At 47.1% G+C, this 20,719-nt stretch overlaps 1 protein-coding gene across 1 annotated transcript in view; it reads left to right on the top strand.

Moving 5' to 3' along the window:
- Positions 1-20,163, top strand: part of ahr1b (aryl hydrocarbon receptor 1b) — a 139,461-nt gene extending 119,298 nt beyond the window's left edge. Inside the window, exons 9-11 of the mRNA XM_069934282.1 lie at positions 8,624-8,765; positions 11,707-13,072; positions 19,740-20,163. Coding sequence (XP_069790383.1) covers positions 8,624-8,765; positions 11,707-13,072; positions 19,740-19,889 — 1,658 coding nt within the window. The 3' untranslated portion in view covers positions 19,890-20,163. The remainder of the gene's footprint in view (positions 1-8,623; positions 8,766-11,706; positions 13,073-19,739) is intronic.
- The last annotated feature ends 556 nt before the right edge of the window (positions 20,164-20,719 follow it).

Raw genomic sequence — 20,719 nt, 5'->3', positions numbered from 1 at the left:
AAAACCAACAAGGTCGGGTCAGATACAGCAATGAGCTCTCTGAACCCTTCTCCATTAACAATGGCGTGAAGCAAGGCTGTGTTCTCGCACCAACCCTCTTTTCAATCTTCTTCAGCATGATGCTGAACCAAGCCATGAAAGACCCCAACAATGAAGACGCTGTTTACATCCGGTACCGCACGGATGGCAGTCTCTTCAATCTGAGGCGCCTGCAAGCTCACACCAAGACACAAGAGAAACTTGTCCGTGAACTACTCTTTGCAGATGATGCCGCTTTAGTTGCCCATTCAGAGCCAGCTCTTCAGCGCTTGACGTCCTGCTTTGCGGAAACTGCCAAAATGTTTGGCCTGGAAGTCAGCCTGAAGAAAACTGAGGTCCTCCATCAGCCAGCTCCCCACCATGACTACCAGCCCCCCCACATCTCCATCGGGCACACAAAACTCAAAACGATCAACCAGTTTACCTATCTCGGCTGCACCATTTCATCAGATGCAAGGATCGACAATGAGATAGACAACAGACTCGCCAAGGCAAATAGCGCCTTTGGAAGACTACACAAAAGAGTCTGGAAAAACAACCAACTGAAAAACCTCACAAAGATAAGCGTATACAGAGCCGTTGTCATACCCACACTCCTGTTCGGCTCCGAATCATGGGTCCTCTACCGGCACCACCTACGGCTCCTAGAACGCTTCCACCAGCGTTGTCTCCGCTCCATCCTCAACATCCATTGGAGCGCTCACACCCCTAACGTCGAGGTACTCGAGATGGCAGAGGTCGACAGCATCGAGTCCACGCTGCTGAAGATCCAGCTGCGCTGGATGGGTCACGTCTCCAGAATGGAGGACCATCGCCTTCCCAAGATCGTATTATATGGCGAGCTCTCCACTGGCCACCGTGACAGAGGTGCACCAAAGAAAAGGTACAAGGACTGCCTAAAGAAATCTCTTGGTGCCTGCCACATTGACCACCGCCAGTGGGCTGATAACGCCTCAAACCGTGCATCTTGGCGCCTCACAGTTTGGCGGGCAGCAGCCTCCTTTGAAGAAGACCGCAGAGCCCACCTCACTGACAAAAGGCAAAGGAGGAAAAACCCAACACCCAACCCCAACCAACCAATTTTCCCTTGCAACCGCTGCAATCGTGTCTGCCTGTCCCGCATCGGACTGGTCAGCCACAAACGAGCCTGCAGCTGACGTGGACTTTTTACCCCCTCCATAAATCTTCGTCCGCGAAGCCAAGCCAAAGAACCCATTAACCTGCTAGCTCCGTACATCTTTGGATTGCAGGAGGAAACGAGAGCCCCCTGAGGAAACCTGTGCTGTCACGGGGAAGAATGTTCAAACTCCTTACAGACAGCACCAGATTTGAATGAGGGTCACTGGCATTGTAATAGCTTTGTGCTAAGCACCATGCCAATTGAGCCGTCACCTTGATTGAACAACAAATTGCTGGAACAACCTAGCAGGTTGTCTGACCAGCTGAGTTCCTACAGTACACTTATGCATTATTTTGTTGTTTAATGAGTCCCTGTTATGACATAGACCAGCGGCAATAGAAATTAACCAAGATATTGGGTATGCTCTAAACAATAATTTTTATTATTAATAATTATAAAATCTTACTTAACACTAAACTTAACCCCACTATGCGCAAGTGTGTGTGTGTGTGTGTGTGTGTGTGTGTGTGTGTGTGTGTGTGTGTTGAGACTCAGAACCTTTACTGTTGTTCTCAAAATTCACGACTTCTTGTAGAGTTGTTTCCAGAGAAATGTTTCTTGATATGAATGATTTTCCACAAATCCTCATCTGTTGCATGGAGTTTTTGGAACTTGTATTTTACATGATGAGTTCACAAACCCAGGTAAGAGTTACATGAAGTGACCATTTAAAAATGGATATGAGAGAACTGCCCTCTTTTGACAAAGAGACAGTGAAGTGGCTCTTCCTCTTCAAAAGCACTTATTCAGTGTACCTCCCATTTCAAGGAGAACACAATACAACAGTATCTCTCTCATTGAAGGCTATTGCATTTCTGACTTCAGATGAAACTGGTGCAATATTTAAGATGCCTTCCTGCTATCGTAATCACATGACATGACATCACTGCTGGCTTGTGTTTGAAGTATCATTTCCTCCATACCACTTCAAAAGTATAAGCCATGGCTGATGTCTCTGTTCTGTCTGCGCAGGTCATTGAAGCAAAAGCCAGCTTGTTTGAACAGATGCCTCTCTCAGCAAACACCATTGTCTTTAGTTTTAGTGGAGAATCACTTCTGACTTTGATTGTTTATACAGTTTCAACTGACCAATGAATTAGCAGACTCTTCATCTCTCAAAATGGTTTATGTGTGTGTATAATTGTCTTTCCCTGTCCACCCACACAGTCTTTTCTAAGAAATATATATATTATATATATATAAAATTTTAACCTAAAGATTAATAATAGTACAATCTGTCACAGTCCCTCCAGGAATTCTTTATCTGGGTTAGACCATTTGCTGGCAAGGGAACTCAATCCCCCTCCAGGTTAATTTTTTTCTACATATTACAATGAGCAATAATTCATGAGACCATTATTTCTTTTTTTAAAAGTTCTTGCAGACAACACAATGATCTGCCTCCCCCCCCCTCCTTTGAAAATGCCTTTACGTCTCTGTGGTCCCTTCAGAGACTGTTGTTACATTAACTAGCCAATTAAAGAGGGATAAAGATGGTCAGGTGAGCTAGTGTTAGCACAGGGCTTATGGCACGTATTGAAATTTGTCCTCCAGCCCATGATTATGTCAGATGGATCAGCTTTTAAGGGCACAGCAGCTTTAAGAAATGTTTCCTGTGCTGGTTGGAAAGCTCTGTGGTGGGCCTGACCAAGTCAATCAAGATGGGGGTGCTGCAGCAGCTGGGAGAAGTAGGGGGAAATATTGCGCTATTTCGCAGGATCCTACTTTCAGGTCATAGAAACATAGAAAAATAGAAGATAGGAGCAGGAGTAGGTCATTCGACCCTTCGAGCCTGCTCCGCCATTCAACGAGATCATGGCTGATCTTAAACTTCAGTACCCCGTCCCTACCTTCTCTCCGTAACCTTTAATACCCTTATACTGAAGAAATAGATCTAATTCCCTCTTAAATATATTTAATGAACCTGCCTCTACTGCCCTCTGTGGCAATGAATTCCACAGATTCACCACCCTCTGGGTATAGAAATTCCTCCTCATCTCGGTCCTAAATGGTTTGCCTATTATCCTCAAACCATGGCCCCGGGTTCTGGATTTTCCCATCATTGGAAACATCTCATCTGCATCCATTCTGTCCAGTCCTGCCAGAATTTTATATGTCTCTATGAGATCCCCGCTCAATCTTCTAAACTCCAGCGAGAACAATCCCAATTTGCGCAATCTTTCCTCATAAGTCATTCCCGCCATTTCAGGTATCAGCCTGGTGAATCGCCTCTGCACTCCCTCCATTGCAAGAACATCCTTCCTTAGATAAGGTGACCAAAACTGCACACAATACTCCAGGTGGGGTCTCACCAAGGCCCTGTACAGCTGCAGTAAGGTATCCTTGTTCCTATACTCAAACCCTCTTGATATGAAGGCCAATATACCATTTGCCTTTTTAACCGCCTGCTGTACCTGAATGCTCGCCTTCAGAGACTGGTGTACAAGTACCCCTAGGTCTCTCTGCACATCCCCATCTCTTAATCTATTGCCATTCAAATAGTAATCTGCCCTCTGGTTTGTATTACCAAAGTGGATAACCTCACATTTATCCACATTGTAGTGCATTTGCCAGGTATCTGCCCAGTCCCTCAATTTATTCAAATCACACTGGAGCTTCCTGACCCCCTCTTCCGTGCACACAACCCCTCCTAGCTTAGTGTCATCTGCAAATTTGGAGATATTACATCCAATCCCCTCATCCAGATCATTAATGTAAATTGTGAACAGCTAGGGTCCCTAGTACAGATCCCTGTGGCACCCCACTGGTCACCGCCTGCCACTCAGAAAATGAGCCATTTATCCCAACTCTCTGTCTTCTACCTGCCAGCCAGTTCTCAATCCACATCAATACTTTGCTCCCAATCCCATGAGCCTTGATTTTGGAAGCCAGTCGTTTATGCGGGACCTTATCGAAGGCCTTTTGGAAGTCCAGGTACACCACATCCACTGGCTCTCCCCCATCTATTTTACCTGTCACCATCTCAAAGAATTCCAATAGATTTGTCAAGCACGATTTACCTTTTGTAAATCCATGTTGACTCCGTCCGATCCCTTTTCTGCTCGTCATATGCTCCGCTATTACATCCTTCATGATGGATTCCATCATTTTGCCCACTACTGATGTAAGGCTCACCGGCCTATAATTCCCCACTGTTTCTCTACCCCCCTTTTTAAATAGTGGGGTAACATTAGCTACCCTCCAACCCATGGGTACTGATCCTGAGTCTATCGAGTTCTGGAAAATAATTCTTAAAGCATCTGCTATCTGAATGGCCACTTCCTTAAGTACCCTAGGATGTAGATTATCAGGCCCTTGGGATTTATCTGCCTTCAATCCCATCAATTTCCCCAAGACCATGTCCTTAGAGATAATGATTTCTTTCAGTTCCTCCCTTGCATTAGTCTCTATGTTTCCCAACATCCTTGGGAGATTATTTATATCCTCTCTTGTAAATGTCCCCAACTACCCGTGGAACAGAGCTGAGAGTGGTTTTTCCATCAAAGATTCATATTGGTCCATGCCCAAGATGGTGGGATATATGTTTGGCATTCTAGACTCTGATGTTCACAGGTTTCGGGTGGGTGGGGTGGGGGTTCTTGAAGGGGAATCAGAGTACCCTCCAAGAAGGAGAAACTTGAGCGAGGTCCTCGCAGGGTAGGAAACCAAAGCAGTGGACCAGTGAGGGGGTTGCTCGAGATCTGTTTGTTGGAACCAGGTATCAAGACTGGGATTCATGAGGGCGGCAACAGCTAGCAGGGATCCCAAGGGACCTGGTTTGAGGGTTTGGAACTAGAGGTAGAGGTAAATCTCCTCTGCACCCTCTCCAAAATATCTACCTCCTTCCCGTAATGAGCAAACCAGGACTGAACTCAATACTCCATGTGGTTGAACTAGAATTTCACAGGGCTGCAACATTACGTCATGGCATTTGAACTGAATCCTCTGACAAATAAACCCCAACATGCCATAAGCTTTCTTAAGAGAAACTACTGATGTTGCACACCAGTTCTTGTGAAGGGTCTCAACCTGGAATATTAATTGTTTTCTGATCTGTGGTTTGATCTCTTGAGTGCTTCCAGCAATTTATTGTTTTTATTTCAGATTTCCAGTGATTGTGATTTAAAAAAAATTCTTTGAGGGATGACAACAGCATTCTGATCTGTTGAAAGCAGGGTGGATTGCAATCCCATCAGTCGTACGGGCTGTTTTAGAACTTTCTTGTGTGGTCACGGACCACAGTTCTAGACTCTTCGGAAGAATTAGTATTGATAAAGTTTCTTGAGCTGAGGCGCTGGCTCTCCATTTCCTTCCTCAGATGGTGCCAGATCCGTGAAGTTCCTTCAGCAGTTTTTGTTTTGTTCTACTCTCTGTCAGAGACGGATAACGTGTCTGCCTGCTCTTTGGTGAGACTGGTATTCATAGGGAGAAGAACAGGAGGAGAGGCAGTAGTGGTATAATAGTGGCTAGCACTGCTCCAGCGACCATGTAATGATGCAGCCAGACAGGACACTGTCAACAGTGCTCCTGTAAAATGTTGTCAAGATGGGGGCCGGCAGCTTTGCCGTCTTCAATCATCTCTGGAAGTGTAGGCGCTCCTGCACCTTCCTGACTAGTGGAGAGGCGTTGGTTTCAGGATGGGTTTCTGTGGTATCCACTCTCTCCGTGACTGAACTATTGATGTGCAATGGAGATCGATTGACCTTTATTCTCCTGAAGTCCACAATCATCTCCTTTGTCTTGTCCATGTGGAGACTTAGGTGCTAGTTCTATTTTACGAATTTCTCAACCTCCTCTCTGTAAGCTGACTCATCATTGTTGCCAGTGAGGCCAACTACTTTTGTATCATCTGCAAGCTTGATGATTTTCTTGGAACTGAATCTGGCAGTGCAGTCTTGAGTCAACAGCATGAACAGTAGTGGGCTGAGCCCACAGCCCTAAGGCACATCAGTGTTCAGCGTGATGGTCACCCACCCAGATTGACTGTGTTCTTTCAGTTCAGAACTCTAGAATCCATTTGCAAAGAGGGCATTGAGTCCCATCGAAGACAGTTTATTCCCCCAGCCTCTAAGGATTGATCATGTTGAATGCCGATCTGAAATCAATGAACAACGGAGTTGTGTATGAGGCATTGTTCTCTTTGTGGTTCAGGACGGTGTGGAGGTTCAAGGCTATATTATCTATGGACTGGTTAGGATAGTAGGCAAACTGGAATGGGTCCAATGTCGCTGGAAGGTGGGATTTAGATTATTAAGGGATTCCATTGTGGTTTCTGGTACTCCAGAAGCTGTTTGGAAGTTGTGCCTAGTTAGGTCCTCAGTGAATTTCCAATCAGGACACTAATTTGAATGCAACATGACCATCCATGTTAGTGGGGAATTGCCCTGTAGGTAAGTGACTCTGTTAATGATCCACAGTCACATTCTTGATCAGTCATTTTTGATATGGCATTTTTTCCGAACTTGCACAGCATTTCTCTCCAAGGTCAATAACTAAATTTAATTTGATGGTTATGCTGATTTGATGGAGGCTGGAGCAGAAGTGAGAAGGATTATATGATGTCAGAGCGTGGACAGGAAGGGCACGTTGTAAGATTATGTGGTTCTACCCTGCCACTGTTGAACCAGATGACAATGAGTTTATTGTCATACACATTTTACAATGTATATATGCACTGAAATTCTTACTCCTTGCAGCCAAACAGGTACGTAAAGAAAAACTATAGAACTAATTGAATTAAATTAAAAGATAATAATACATGATGTAAATCAATATTCACAGTAATCCTAGTGCAAAAAAGTGATTAGTATACCAAGGAGAGGTTGAAGAGCCTGATAGCTGTTGGAAAGAAATCATTCTTGAATCTAGAGGTGCTGATCTTCACGCTGAAGGTAGGAAGACGAAGAGGTTGTGACATTGGCTACCTTCTTGAGGAGCCTGTGATGGACCTGGCTATGTTTATGACCTTCTACAGCGTTCTGCATTCCTGGGCAGTCAAATTCTCAAACCAGGCTGGGATGCAACCAGCCAGTATATTTTCCACAATGCATCCGCAGAAGTTTTGCAGAGTATCTAACGACGTGCCAAATCTCCTCAGCAAATAGAAGAGTTGGTGCGCCTTCTGCATGGTTACCTTGACGTGCTGGTTCCAGGATATAAGAAACACGGACTCCCAAGAACTTGAAGGTTCTGACTCCACCTCCCTCCAATCGATGCGTATGGGTCTGTGGTCCCTCGGCCTATCTTTCTGAAAATTAACAATCAGCTCCTAGGTCTCGATGATGTTAAGACTAGGTTGTTGTTCTGGCACCACCCCCCAACCCCCCAGTTTCTCAATCTTTGTGCTGTATTCTGACTCATCCTTAAAGGAAAATCATGCCTGACAAAATTTGAAGACATCGCAAGTAGGATAGACAGAGGAGATGTAGAGGATGTTGTGTATTTGTACTTTCAAAAGGCCTTTGACAAGGTGCCACAGATAAGGCTTCTGCACAAGATGAGAGCCCATGGAATTACAGGAAGGACACGAGCATGAGTAGAGCACTGGCTGATCAGCAGAAAACAGAGTAAGTCTCTCAGTGCAGCTTCTAATCTTGCCAACTATTCATTGACATGGGGGCGCAGATATCATGGCGAATAGCTCTATGTTATTACAATGCCAGCAACCTGGGTTTGAATCTGGTGCTGTCTATAAGGAGTTTGTACGTTCTCACCGTGTCTGTGAGGGTTTCCTCCAGGTGCTCCAGTTTCCTATCACCCTCTGTCAATGTATGGGATTAGCAGGCTAATTTATATACATGTGTGTATTTGGGTGGCATTGGTTTGTCAGGCAGAAGGGCCTGTTACCTTGCTCTAACTCTAAACTAATTTTTAAAAAATTTATAAAGTAGCATCAGCCAGTTCTCCCCAGTGAAAGGCGGAGGTGGTACCTCCTAGTCATCCATCTACCCCTTCAGGCATCTCCACTGTAGTTTGGTGTGGGGAGAGGTGAGGACAGGTAGCGCAGCTGCTCAGCGGCTTCAATAACCCGGCTCCATCCTGACCTCTGTTGCTCTCTGAGCACCTGGAGCTTGCACACTCCTACCGTGGCCGCAGGCGATTGTCGACGGCACTCTAGTGTCCTTCCACATCCAGAGAAGCACGGGTGGGTGAGTGTTGTCCCTGGTGCCGGCGGGTGGAGTGCAGTCAAGGTGGTGACAGTGGACGTGGAGTCAAAGGGCAATAAGGGGGTGCGGAGGAAAGAAGATTGCTGAGAAGCAGCCAAGACAAAATGGGAGGAATGGCCTATTCCTGTGTCATGTGCTCATATAATACAGCATCTTCAATCTGTCCATCTGAGGTCCACAAGCTCTGTAATATCTGGCCAGATACCTGTACTCACCCGGATTTCCCTTTCTCTTGCAGTGATTAAAACTGGGGAGAGTGGTCTGACTGTGTTTCGACTCCTGACCAAAGACAACCGTTGGGCCTGGGTTCAAGCTAATGCCCGATTGGTGTACAAACATGGAAAGCCGGATTACATCATCGCAACACAGAGGCCCCTGGTGTGAGTGAGAAGGCTGATCGTCAGCCCTGTTGCTGTTTGTCTTCCTTTGTGTCTGCTTAACTAAACACTCTCCACGTTTAATTTTAATTTACTTTTAATTTTAATGACACAGCATGGTGGAAGGCCCTTCCAGCCCATGAAACCAGTGCTGCCCAACAACACCCAATTAACAGACTGACCCCATGCATTCTTGGAGGGTGGCAGCATCTGAAGAAAGCCCATTCAGGTCACAGGGAGAATGTATAAACTACTGACAGATGGCATCAGATTTGAACTCATTACAGCTGGCTCTGTAATAGGGTTGCCCTAACTATGCCCCTGCTCCCCAGCTTGGAGGTTCATGCTGTGGGATCCATGCTCTTCTCTTGATTGACCGGCCAAGAGATCCTTGAAGTGTTGAGCGAGTAGACAGGAGCAGTGGATTGTCAGTTCCACTCTCCCTAGCTTGGGCTTCAGCTGATGAGATCCCTTTGACCCTCTGCCTGGCGACAGGAGCCCACGAGTGCAAGTGGGGCTGTGCAGAAGGACAATGGGAAGATTGGCCTCAGATTCCTCTGGGATTCCCTTTCTCCTGCATCTGCTGGTCTACCTCCTGCCCCTCCCTGCTCATGCTCCTTCTCAGTAATTGTGAGGCCTTAGATTACCCATGGATCTAATAGGCAGTTCTTGCAGTGGGAACGGATGGCCACATACAGGCTTTGATCCGACAATTAGGCATTAACTTTATCTACCTCAGTGAGAGTCTAGATTCTAATATTATGTCTTTCCCCTTCTTAAGACCATCGCCTCTCTCCCTCCAAAGTATCCATGTCCCAACTTGGTCATGGGTTTCCTTGCCAACACTGTATTGCAACGTGTATTGGGTGAATGTGCAGAGGTTAGTGGGCAGAACTCCCTTAAACACTGAACTGGAACATCTGTCTCAGGGTCTGAAATGAGGTTTGTACCCACTGCATGATGTTACAGGTCTCTGTGTGCTGACAGATGGGGAGGAGAGCTTTAGGGAGAAGCCATGCCTCACAACCCCACCCCAACTCCACTAACCCAGTTCCCCCATCCATATGAAGTTAGCTAAATCTTGGGTTTTCCAACTCCACTCCCACACAACACCCTGTGGCCTTTTCCCTCGAGTCCCAAATCTCTGGAGCAGTGACAGCAGCAGACATCTGGTTCAGGTGCTGAGCACACTTGCTCAGTCCAGATGGACCTTAGGTCTGTCTGAACTTAGTCCTGATAGACCTTGGGTCTGTCCAAGCTCAGTCCGGATGGGTCTAGGGTCTGTCTGAGCTCAGTCTGGAAAGACCTTGAGTCTGTCTAAGCTCAGCCTGGATGGACCTTGGGTCTGTCCAAGCTCAGTCCAGATGGACCTTTGGTCTATCCAAGCTTAGTCCGGAAAGACCTTGGGTGTGTCTGAGCTGAGTCCGGATGGACCTTGGGTCTGTCCAAGCTCAGTCCGGTTGGGTCTAGTGTCTGTCTGAGCTCAGTCTGGAAAGACCTTGAGTCTGTCTAAGCTCAGTCTGGATGGACCTTGGGACTGTCCAAGCTCAGTCCAGATGGACCTTTGGTCTATCCAAGCTTAGTCCGGAAAGACCTTGGGTGTGTCCAAGCTCAGTCTGGATGGACCTTGGGTGTGTCTGAGCTGAGTCCGGATGGACCTTGGGACTGTCCAAGCTCTGTCCAGAAAGACCTTGGGTGTGTCAAAGCTCAGTCTGGATGGACCTTGGGTCTGTCCGAGCTCAGTCCGAATAGACGTTGGGTTTGTCAGAGCTCAGTCTGGATGGACCTTGGGTCTGTCCGAGCTCAGTCCGAATAGACCTTGGGTTTGTCCGAGCTCAGTCCGGATGGACACTGGCTCTCTCCAAGCTCAGTCCAAAAAGACCTTGGGTCTGTCAGAGCTCAGTCCATATGGGTCTTGGGTCTGTCCAGAATCAGAATTTATAGTAATGAACATGACACAAAATTGGTTGTTTTATGGCAAATTACAGTGTAAATATGCTATAAAGTACATATTAAAAATTAATATATAGTGTAAGTAAATAGATAAAGTGAGGTAGTGCCTGCAGTTCATTGTCCATTCAGAAATCTGATGGCGGAGGGGAAGAAACTGTTTTTGTAATGTTGGGTGTTTGTCTTCAGGCTCCTGTCTCTCCTTCTTGATAAGGAGAGGGCATGGCTTGGGTGATGAGGGTCCTTGAGGATAAAGGCTGCTTTCTAAAGACACTACAAGACAATGTCCTTAATGGAGTGAATTAATGCCCATGATGGTACTGGTTGAGTTCACAACCCTTTTCAGCCTTTTCCTGTCCTGTGCATTGGCTCCTTCATACCAGACAGTGATGTTACCGGTCAAAACGTTCTCCAAAGTGCACCTTTAGAAATTTGCAAGTCTTTGGTGGCATACCAAATCTCCTCAAACTCCTAATGAAATGTAGCTGCTGGTGAGCCTTCATTATGATTGCATCAACATGGAGGCCCCAGAATAGATCTTCAGAGATGCTGACACCCAGAAATTTGAAGTTTTTAACCCTTTCCACAGCTGACCCCTTAATGAGGACGGGTTTGTGTTCTCCTGATTTCCCCTCCCTGAAGTCCACAATCAGTTCCTTGGTTTTGCTAATGTTGAGTGCAAGGTTGTTGTTGCGTCACCACTCAATGAGCTGATTTATCTCACTTCTGTACGCTTCCTCATTGCCATCTGTGATTCTAGCGAAGACTGTGGTGTCAATGGCAAATTTTAGATACTCCGAGCTCAATGCAGATGGGCCTTTGTCTATATCCAAGCTTGACACCACCAGTGCATTTTCTCAGTGAGCCTTGGGACATTCAACTTCCAGCTTGCATTTCTCAAACATTGAAAATAGATCACCCCTGGAAACCTTGTCATACTCAGCTGCGATCTTCAGCTCACCTGATTGTTGGTTTCTTATTTCTTCTCCCACAGTGACGAGGAGGGAGGGGAGGAACTCCGCAAACGAGCCCAGCATCTGCCGTTCAGTTTTGCTACGGGAGAGGCATTGCTCTACCACACAACCTCACCAAATCCAGGACTGCGCAGTCCACAGCAGATCAAGGGGAGGAGCAGAGGCAAGAAGAACGCCTCAAGCAAAGCTGAGATGGAGCAGAACATCGTGGACCCCAGTTCCCTTCTGGGTGCCATCATGCAACAGGATGAGTCCGTGTACGTTTGTCACCCAGCCCCTGAGGCCAGGTGGGTGTACAGCGGCCATTCCTTCAGTGAGGCCTCCGGCTCCGGGGTTGACTGGCAGCTGGTTCCTGGTGATGCAGGTCAACTCAGCCAGCAGCAGGTCATAGGAGGATCACTTGACCCCTTGCTGGCCACTCTGGACTCCCTCAACCTGGCCGGCAACAACTGCTTTAATGGCGACTTGTTCGGGACACTTGAGAATCTGGGACTCGGGGAAGATGACTTGGAGCTCCTCCTGTTCGATGAGCAGATGGTGAGGGTGGAGGCCAGCCCCAGCGCTGCCCCCTTATTACACAACATGATGACGAATGGGGATGTCTTGTCCTATGGCCATGACTCTGAGCTGTCTAAATCTGATCAGGAGCTCTCTGCAAATCAGCAGTGCTACCTTTCACAGGGTTTTCTCCAAACTCCAGCTGCGGAGAAAGCAGTTCAGGATTCCTCCCGGGTCTTCCCTCAGCACCAGGCTTTGGACCTTCAGATGATGGGACACCAAACTCTGCCACAGCCCAAGCAAAATGACCAGCTTTGGGGTCAACACATGCTCCTCTCCAGTAGGCCCCAACCTCAGGAGGAGCACATCCTTCCGCAACTGAAGGTCCAGCTGCCATCCCAGAGCCAGTTTGAAGCGACAGCCACTCAGCAGGTTCTGGCCAATGGAATGTGTTCCCACCGTCTGACAAACCCTCAGCTGAGTGACGGTCATAGGTGGCAAGATGATGGTTGCCCAGTGACAGCTGACGTGCCATTTCCATACGGGCTGGATCACTTTGCTGGCTATGGTACCGGCCGGAACATGGATTCCTGCCAGCAGCCCGCACCCACTCGAGCTGCCCAGGCTACAACTTGTCACATGGGTGGGGCACCTTACGTGGAGCCAACAGGGAGTGATGAAACTGGCCATGGTGGCCAGTACCACAGCTTTCTCACCCCCTCAGCCGCCTACCAGACTTTGCCACCAAATCAGCCACTCGAGGGGTCTTCCCTGTGCCAGTACCAGTCGCCAAACCCTTCCTCTGACCCAATGGCAGAACTTTGCTCTGAGGAACTGCAGCCTATCTTGGACCTGTGCAGATTGCTTCCGTCATCCATCTCTCAGAAGGTAATACATATCCTTTGCTATTGGTTTATTGGTGATGACCTCAAAAGAAAAATGGTAGATATTGAGAAGGGGTTAGGATCAGGGTCAGAGAGACCAGCTCTTGTCAACTCACTGGTGAAAGGCCCACAAGTTGCCTCCAGATGGATTCATGCTTCTTTTGAGTGGTGCAAGATAGATCTTTTTTTGGGACAGTCTTTTTTAATTTTAATTTTAATGATACAGCACTTAAGTCCATTAGTCATTGAAAATTGCACTGTCCCATTGCCCCCAATGAACTTACCAGTCCTATACCATTTTTGGAGGGTGGGAGGAAACTGGAGCACCCATGCGGACATGGGGAGATCGTACAAGCTCCTGCAAACAGTGGCAGATTTGAACCCAGGTCGCTGGCACTGTAATAATGTTGCGCTGACCGCTATGCTAAACATGGTGCCCCGACTCTGTAAAGGGCTGGTTCAAGGATCGGTGTGGAGCGGCACCGTGGCAGGAGAATCAAAAAAAGCTGACAATACTGGATATTTAAAATTGGAGCAGCAAACGGCATGAACATGCAACCGGGCAGACTACTCCTGAAGAGAAACAGAGCACAGATTCAGGTCAAAGGGTCAATTTCTCATCCCACAGAGGGGGCCGGCTGAGTGCTTCCAGCTTTCTGAAAATATAGGAGCCAGAATCCAGGACTCCATGTGTGCTAAACAGCCAAAATGCTGCAGTCAGGACTAAGCTGAAAGCCAGCAGGTATGACTGGTTGGTGGGGCACATTTGAGCGGTTAGCAGGAGGTCAGTGTTGTCCTCTGATGGGAGATCAGTGTGTGAAGACTATTTGAGTGGCTATCAGTGGTCCTAAACAGGCCCTGCCTATCTCCTCACCCACCCTCATCTCTAACCGAAGATGGACTTTGATGAGCGCAATACTCATCTCGCAGTGTCAAATTTTCATTATGCCCCTCCCATGTGTCTGGTTCCTTAACCCTCTTTCTCCTTTCCTCCAGCCCCACAACCCCTTTCTTTTCCCTCCCCTACCTTTGGCCCTTCCCCCGTCACTTCTCAGTTTTTTTCTCTTCCACCCTGTTTGCCCGTGCTTCTCCCCTTCTCTTTTCCTCTCTTCCACCTCCTCAACATTCCCCCCCTCCCCTGCATCCTTTAGTCAGGCACCTGCCTGTTTTTCCTTTGTACACCTGAAGAAGGGCCCAGGCCCAAAATGTTGGTTAACCATTACTTCCTACGGATGCTGCACGTCCTGCTGAGTTTCTCCAGCTCATCCGTGCTCATCAACTCCAGCTTCTGCAGACTTTTTCGAGCCTGACTAGGCAAAGGAGTATCACTCAGCGAGTTGTCATTGCTGCTGGTTTGAGAGGTCGATGGGATCTACCTGCTCAGTTCTGGGTCAGTGATGCTGAGATGAAGATGGGGAGACGGGATATACAGGAATCAAATCATTAAAGTGTGAGTGTGCTGTTCCTGTGTGAGACCTTGGTTTCTGCACCTATTTAACGGTACAATCAGAAGTTGCCTGAAATAGATGCCCGCTGTTCAAGTACGCTCAGCTGTCCAGAAGTAGTCCTGATGGAACCACATGCACAGAGCATCCAGCTTCGCCTCCGCTGAGGAACAGCATTCCTGCTGCTCCCGGACTGAGTGGGGGGGGGGTCTCCATTCATGTCTGTGGACAGTTGGGTGGAGGAGTGGCTGAAAAGTATGGTGACACAGTGGTGTGTATGGAGTCACTGCCTCATCAGGTTCGATCTCAACCTCTGGAGCTCTTTATGTGGAGTTTGCATGTTCCCACTATGGGGGTGTGGGTTTTCCCCGGGTGGCCCGGTTTCCTCCAACATTCCAATGATTGGTAGGTTAATTGTCTACTGTAAATCATCCCTAGTGCGTGGATAAATCTGGGGGGGGGGGAGGGAAGGAGAATAAAAAGTGGGGTACATGAGTGCTTAAAGCCTGCCAGGTAGCTGGTGGCTGAAGGCTTGTTTCTGTGGCTTGAAGGATAGTCCTCACCTTCACACCCTGGTCCACTATCACAGGATAAGTTCATCAGCCTAGTTGTCACCCCTGGTCTTCACATGCATTGGCGGTCAATCCACAAGAATGGCAGGGAAGATCGCTGGAGTCTTCCTCACCCCCCCCTCTCCCCCCCCCATCAACGTGATCTACTGGGATCATTGTCTGAAGAGGGTATGCAAAATCATTGAGGACCCCTTGCACTCTGCAGATAGCATCTTTCAGCTGCTCCCATTAGGGAAGAGATACAGGAGAATCAGAGCCAGCACCACCAGGCTGAGGAACAGCTTCTTCCCAAGGGGAGTGAGAATGCTGATCGACCGAAGGATCTGCTCACACTAACCCGCTGAAACTCTCAATTGTCCCAAACAATATTTATAGATAAAATATTTTGTCCTGCGTATGTATTGTTTGTCTGTATGTGTTATGTCGGCTTGTGTGTCTGCGTGTTTTGCACCGAGGACCAGAGAACGCATTTCGTCAGGTTGCACTTGTACAGTCGGATGACAATGAACTTGACTTGACTTGACAATCCTGTTCCACCATCACAGGAGAAGATTGTCAGCCTAATCTTCACATACTGGCCCCCCCATCAGAGAACTTCATCAGATCTTGCCCACTGAATTCTGCCAACATGAACTTAATGTCCATGAAGTTAATGACAGGCATAATATTATGGATGTTGGAAATCTGTCATAAAAAAAGAGAAACTGCAGGGTATAACGGCAGTGCTGATGTTACTTGAGAAGTAATCCAGATGTTCAAATCCTGCCACACGAAACCAGCACCTTAAATTTAGTTGATCATTAAGAATAAATCTAGAATTTAGACAAAAAAAAAGAGCCATACATAAAACCGACTGTGGTTTACCCATGACTTCAACGGGAGGAGGTCTGCTGTGCTGATGTGATCAGAACGTAGAACAAAGAACACTATAGCACAGTACAGGTCCTTCGGCCCTCAATGTTGTGCGGATCCATATTTTCCTTAAAAAAAAGTACTAAACCCACCCTACCCTGTACCCTTCTGTTTTTCTTTCATCATTTTGCCTGCCTAAGAGTCTCTTAAATGCCCCTACTGTTCCAGCCTCCACCATCATCCCTGGCAAGGCCTTCCAGGCACCTACAACTCTCTGCATTAAAAACTTACCCCATATGACTCCCCTAAACTTCCCTCCCATAACTTTGTACACATATCCTCTGGTGTTTGCTGATCCTACCCTGGGAAACAGATGCTGGCTGTCCACCCTATCTATTCCTCTCATAATCTTGTAGACCTCTATCAAGCCTCCCTTAGCTGCCCTCCACTCTGGTGTGGCAAACTCTGGGCTACCAGCTGGTTAAGAAATCTCAGCCCCAGCTTCTCAGTGTAGAGGTGACAGGGGAATGAAGATCTGCAGAGTGGGTGCAGTCACTGCCTCACAGCACCAGAGACCCAGCTTCAGTCCTGACCTCTTCCTCTGTCCACTTAGAGTTTGTTCTTCTCATTCCCACCCACTTTTGATTTCCTTCCACATCCCAAAATGTGACGTTTGGTGGATTAATCTGTCACTTTGAATTGCCCCTCGTGCATTGGACTTTGGTAGTATCTGGGGGAGTTGATGGGAATGTGGGTAGAATATAATGGGATCAGTCTAGATGGATGGTAGAAGGTTAGCATGAACTCAATGTACTCAAGGGCCTGATTTCGCGCCGTATCTTTCACGGGCTCTAAAACTCATGTTTTTATGAATGAATGCCCTCAAAATATCTGGTGATTGTTTTGCGAGCAGTTTAACTTAAATAATTTGGGTACTTCAGAAATAGAAACCATTTCCCAATAGAAGGCACATAATCAGATATAGATATGTACCATATATACTCGTGTAATAGTCATGTTTTAGGGACCAATTTTTCAGGTGAAATTTAGGGGGTTACTTTTACATGGATATCACTTTTGACTGCAGTAACTACTTGCTTCGTTCAAGACGGTAAGAGTTCAGATGGCTGGAACCAGGTGGTAAGTCCACATTCGAGGAGTTGGGAGCTCAGATGGGCGGCAGACGAGGCAAGGATCCATAGTCGGGGCACCAGGAGCTCTGGTGGGCAGGCAATCGTGGTGTTGGGAGCTCTGGTGGGTGGGCATCGAAGGTGAGGGTTTGCGATTCGTGTATCAGGAGGTCGGATGGCTGGCAGTTGGGGCACCGAGAGCTTGGATGGGCAGGGTGGTTCGGAGCATTGGCAGCTCAGATGGGCGAGTGGTTGGGACCAACAATGGGGGGGGGGGGTTAACTTTTACATGGTATTTATGGAAAATATGTTATTTTTGGGCCGAAAAAGGGGGTCAACTTCTACAAGGAATCAACTATTACACGAGTGTTGTATTCTGCCTCAGAAACTCATTCATCGCATTGACTTTGATCTGTAATTTTGCCCGTCTGGTTGTGTCAAGATTCAGTCTCCATGTGAGCATGTGTCTATCTAAGGTCTGGCTGATTGAGCAGTCCAAACATTAGGTGGTTTGCAGAGCCTGGGTTTGGGAAGAGGCTCTCCTGTCCTGCTGACCTGTACTGGGGCATAAAACATTTCTAGCTGAGGGATTGCTTTGAAGAGCAGGGCAGTTCTACTGCAATTGTACAGGGTACTGGAGAGGCCACATCTCAAGTACTGTGTGCATTTCTGGCCTCCTTTTTCAAGATATACTAGCTTTGGAGGCAGTCCAGAGGAGGTTTACCAGGCTGATTCTGGAAATGAAGGGGTTAGTTTGACAGAGATTGAGATGCCTGCGGCTGAACTCACTGGAGTTTAGAAAAATGAGGGGTGGTTCTTATCGAAGCTGATAAAATTCTGAAAGGAATAGATAAGATGGAAGCAGGAAGGTTGTTTCCACTGGCAGCTGAGACTAGAACTAGAGGATAAGGTTCATGGGAGTAGATTTAGGACAGAGATGAGGAGGAACTGCTTCTAGCAGAGAGTAGTGAATCTGTGGAATTCTCTGCCAAATAGAACAGCAAAGCTGCTTCATTGAATGTGTTAAAGTGAAATGGATTTTTGAAGATTAAGACCATAACATGTAAGAGCAGAATTATGCCATTCAGCCCATCAAGTCTTCTCCATCATTCAAATCATAGCTGATGTATTTTTCCTTTTATCCCCATTCTCTCCATAACTTTTGACACCCGTATTGATCAGGAAACCAGCAACCTTTTTTGAAATAAACTCAATGACTTGACCTCCATAGCGACAGACTGAAGAAATTTCTCCTCATTTCTGTTCTAAAAGGGATGACATTTTATTTTGAGGCTGTACACACTAGTCCCAGACTCTACCACTACTGGAAACATCTTCTCTACGTCCACTGTATCCAGCCCTTTAAATATTCAACATTTTGTTGAGATCCTCCACCCTCGTCCTTCTAAACTCCGGTGAGTACCATCCCAGACCCTCCTCATATGTTACCCTCTCTTCCCTGTGATCATTTTGTCAAGACTTTCTCCAATTCCAGCAATACTCCAAATATAGTCTGACCAATGCCTTACCCACATGGGCCACGACAATTGGATCTTTCGTCTCCCACTCCAAATTCGTCTGCAGGTTAGGTGAGGTGTCCCGAACATGGAAGGCAGCACAGTTTTCAGGACTCCCGATCCTCACTATAGAGATTAGTGTCAGTTCCCCTGACTTACCACCACATTTCTCCTCTCCCCACCTCTTGAACAGCTCCTTGAACCATGGCCAGGTCACCCACCCCCACCCCCAGCCACCGACCCCCACTCTCATCTGCACAGGGACCAAGAATCTCCAATCTATTGGATGAGATGAAGGGTTGAAGCTCCTCCAGCTCGACATCTTGGGTCATTCTGCCTCCCTCACTAGCAGGCAGACCCTCTTTCCTCTGACTACAGACCAAATTTGAAGCAGTTCATCCATTAGGCGTGACTGCCTTCTGAAACACAGTGGCGAGGTTACCTCTCCCAGACCCTGATCTATTGCAAAGTTTGAGGCTCAGTTTCCAGGCCATCAGCTTTGGGCCTGAGTTCCTTGTGCACCTAGTACTTGCTGCCGATGTGATCATCTGGAACCACAACAGAGTTCACCAGCAGCTATAGCATCCCTACTTTATTAATTGTGGTGTAATTTCATAGCTTTTATTTAATTGCTATATTGCCAGTAAGCTTGTTTTATCTCAAATACTAGCCCACTAGGTAATTAGTGTTAGGGTCTTACCTAGTTCCTTGTGAAGCCTCTGCTTGCCGAAATTTGCAAGTTCTACTCATACACTGGGCCACTCTCACAGTGGTCGCTCCACGAGCTTCCCTTCTTTTTACTTTACATTTAATTAGCTGAGCTCAGCACTCACCTTTGCACTCACTTTTAAAGCCTCCCACTCTGATCCCCCCCTACCACCCAAATCCTGTCTCTGGTACGAAGAAACATAGCGCTCACCTTTAAGGGGAATTAAGGTTTCTGGGGAAAAAGGCAGCTAGGTGGAACTGAGTCCACGGCCAGATCAGTCATAATCTTATTGAATGGCAGAGCAGGCTCGATGGGCCAGATGGCTGACTCCTGTCCTGCTCCTGTTCCTGATGTTCTTATGAAATTTAACATTAGTGAGTTAGCCTCTGTTATGCTGCTGATCTCATCTCTTTGTGTCTCTTTGCCTTCCTTGATCACCTTCCTAGGGGGAGAAGAACTGTGACCCGAGTGGTATTGACGTTACCTATCCCAGCGCCTGCGTCCGTCCCAGTGGAAACATGGTGCCCACGGACAAAAGACATCCATACGTGGACGTGTTTGCAAATCCTCCAACAAGTGGCCATTACATACAATGATTTCCTGTCAGGTAATCAGTGCAAGGTCTCCACTGGACCGTGTACAACAATGGAAGCTTCCTGAAGCATACTGAAGTACTCCTGCTTGGAAGTATTGTCCATTGAACCTCCTTGTTTTCTTTGTTAATGAGTTTACTTTTGAGTTTTTCATTTGCTAAACCAAAATCTTCTATGGTGCTAAATATGGAAGAAGATGAGTTGGGAGATTTTTATACAAAGATGATTGCAGGTTGCATTGTCCTATTGCCTTCCCTGATGTGGAGACCACCCTACTGTTGATCCGAATCATTCGCAATGATGGGAGGTGTGAAGGTTGCCTGTCTCAGCTGATCACTGTCCAGCTTCAAGCATGTGGCATCAGTTAATGGCTCTTTGTTCCCTTTGGTGAACAAGACACCTGTGGGGGGAGGTTGTCTCCCACCGAGGGTCAACCTTGACATATGGAGGGTTGACTGTTGTGAGTCAGGTCGAGGCCAGTCTTTCACATCTTCGATACATGTGAGAACCAAGTGTGAAGTTTCTCCAGATGTTCATCTCCTTGCTACTTCAACCTAACATTCAGGAAAAGAAATTGTGTTGAAGAAGGGCAATTCTGGAATCAGGCCTGAGAAAGGAGCCTCAAAGTTGAAACGTTCCAAACATAGAAATCTCCAGAACACCACAGTACAGACCCATCAGCCCACATGAGTTAATAACCTACTCTAACAACTGCCTAGAATTTCCCTACTGTATAACCCACAATTTTTCTCCATTCCATGTACCTATCTAATTGTCTCTTAAAAGATCACATTGTACCTGCCTCCATCACCGCCGTTGGCAGCACATTCCTC

This window comes from Narcine bancroftii, chromosome 4 (genome assembly GCF_036971445.1).
Source record: "Narcine bancroftii isolate sNarBan1 chromosome 4, sNarBan1.hap1, whole genome shotgun sequence".
Lineage (NCBI taxonomy): Eukaryota > Metazoa > Chordata > Chondrichthyes > Torpediniformes > Narcinidae > Narcine > Narcine bancroftii.
This window is presented reverse-complemented; position numbering and strand designations above follow the sequence as displayed.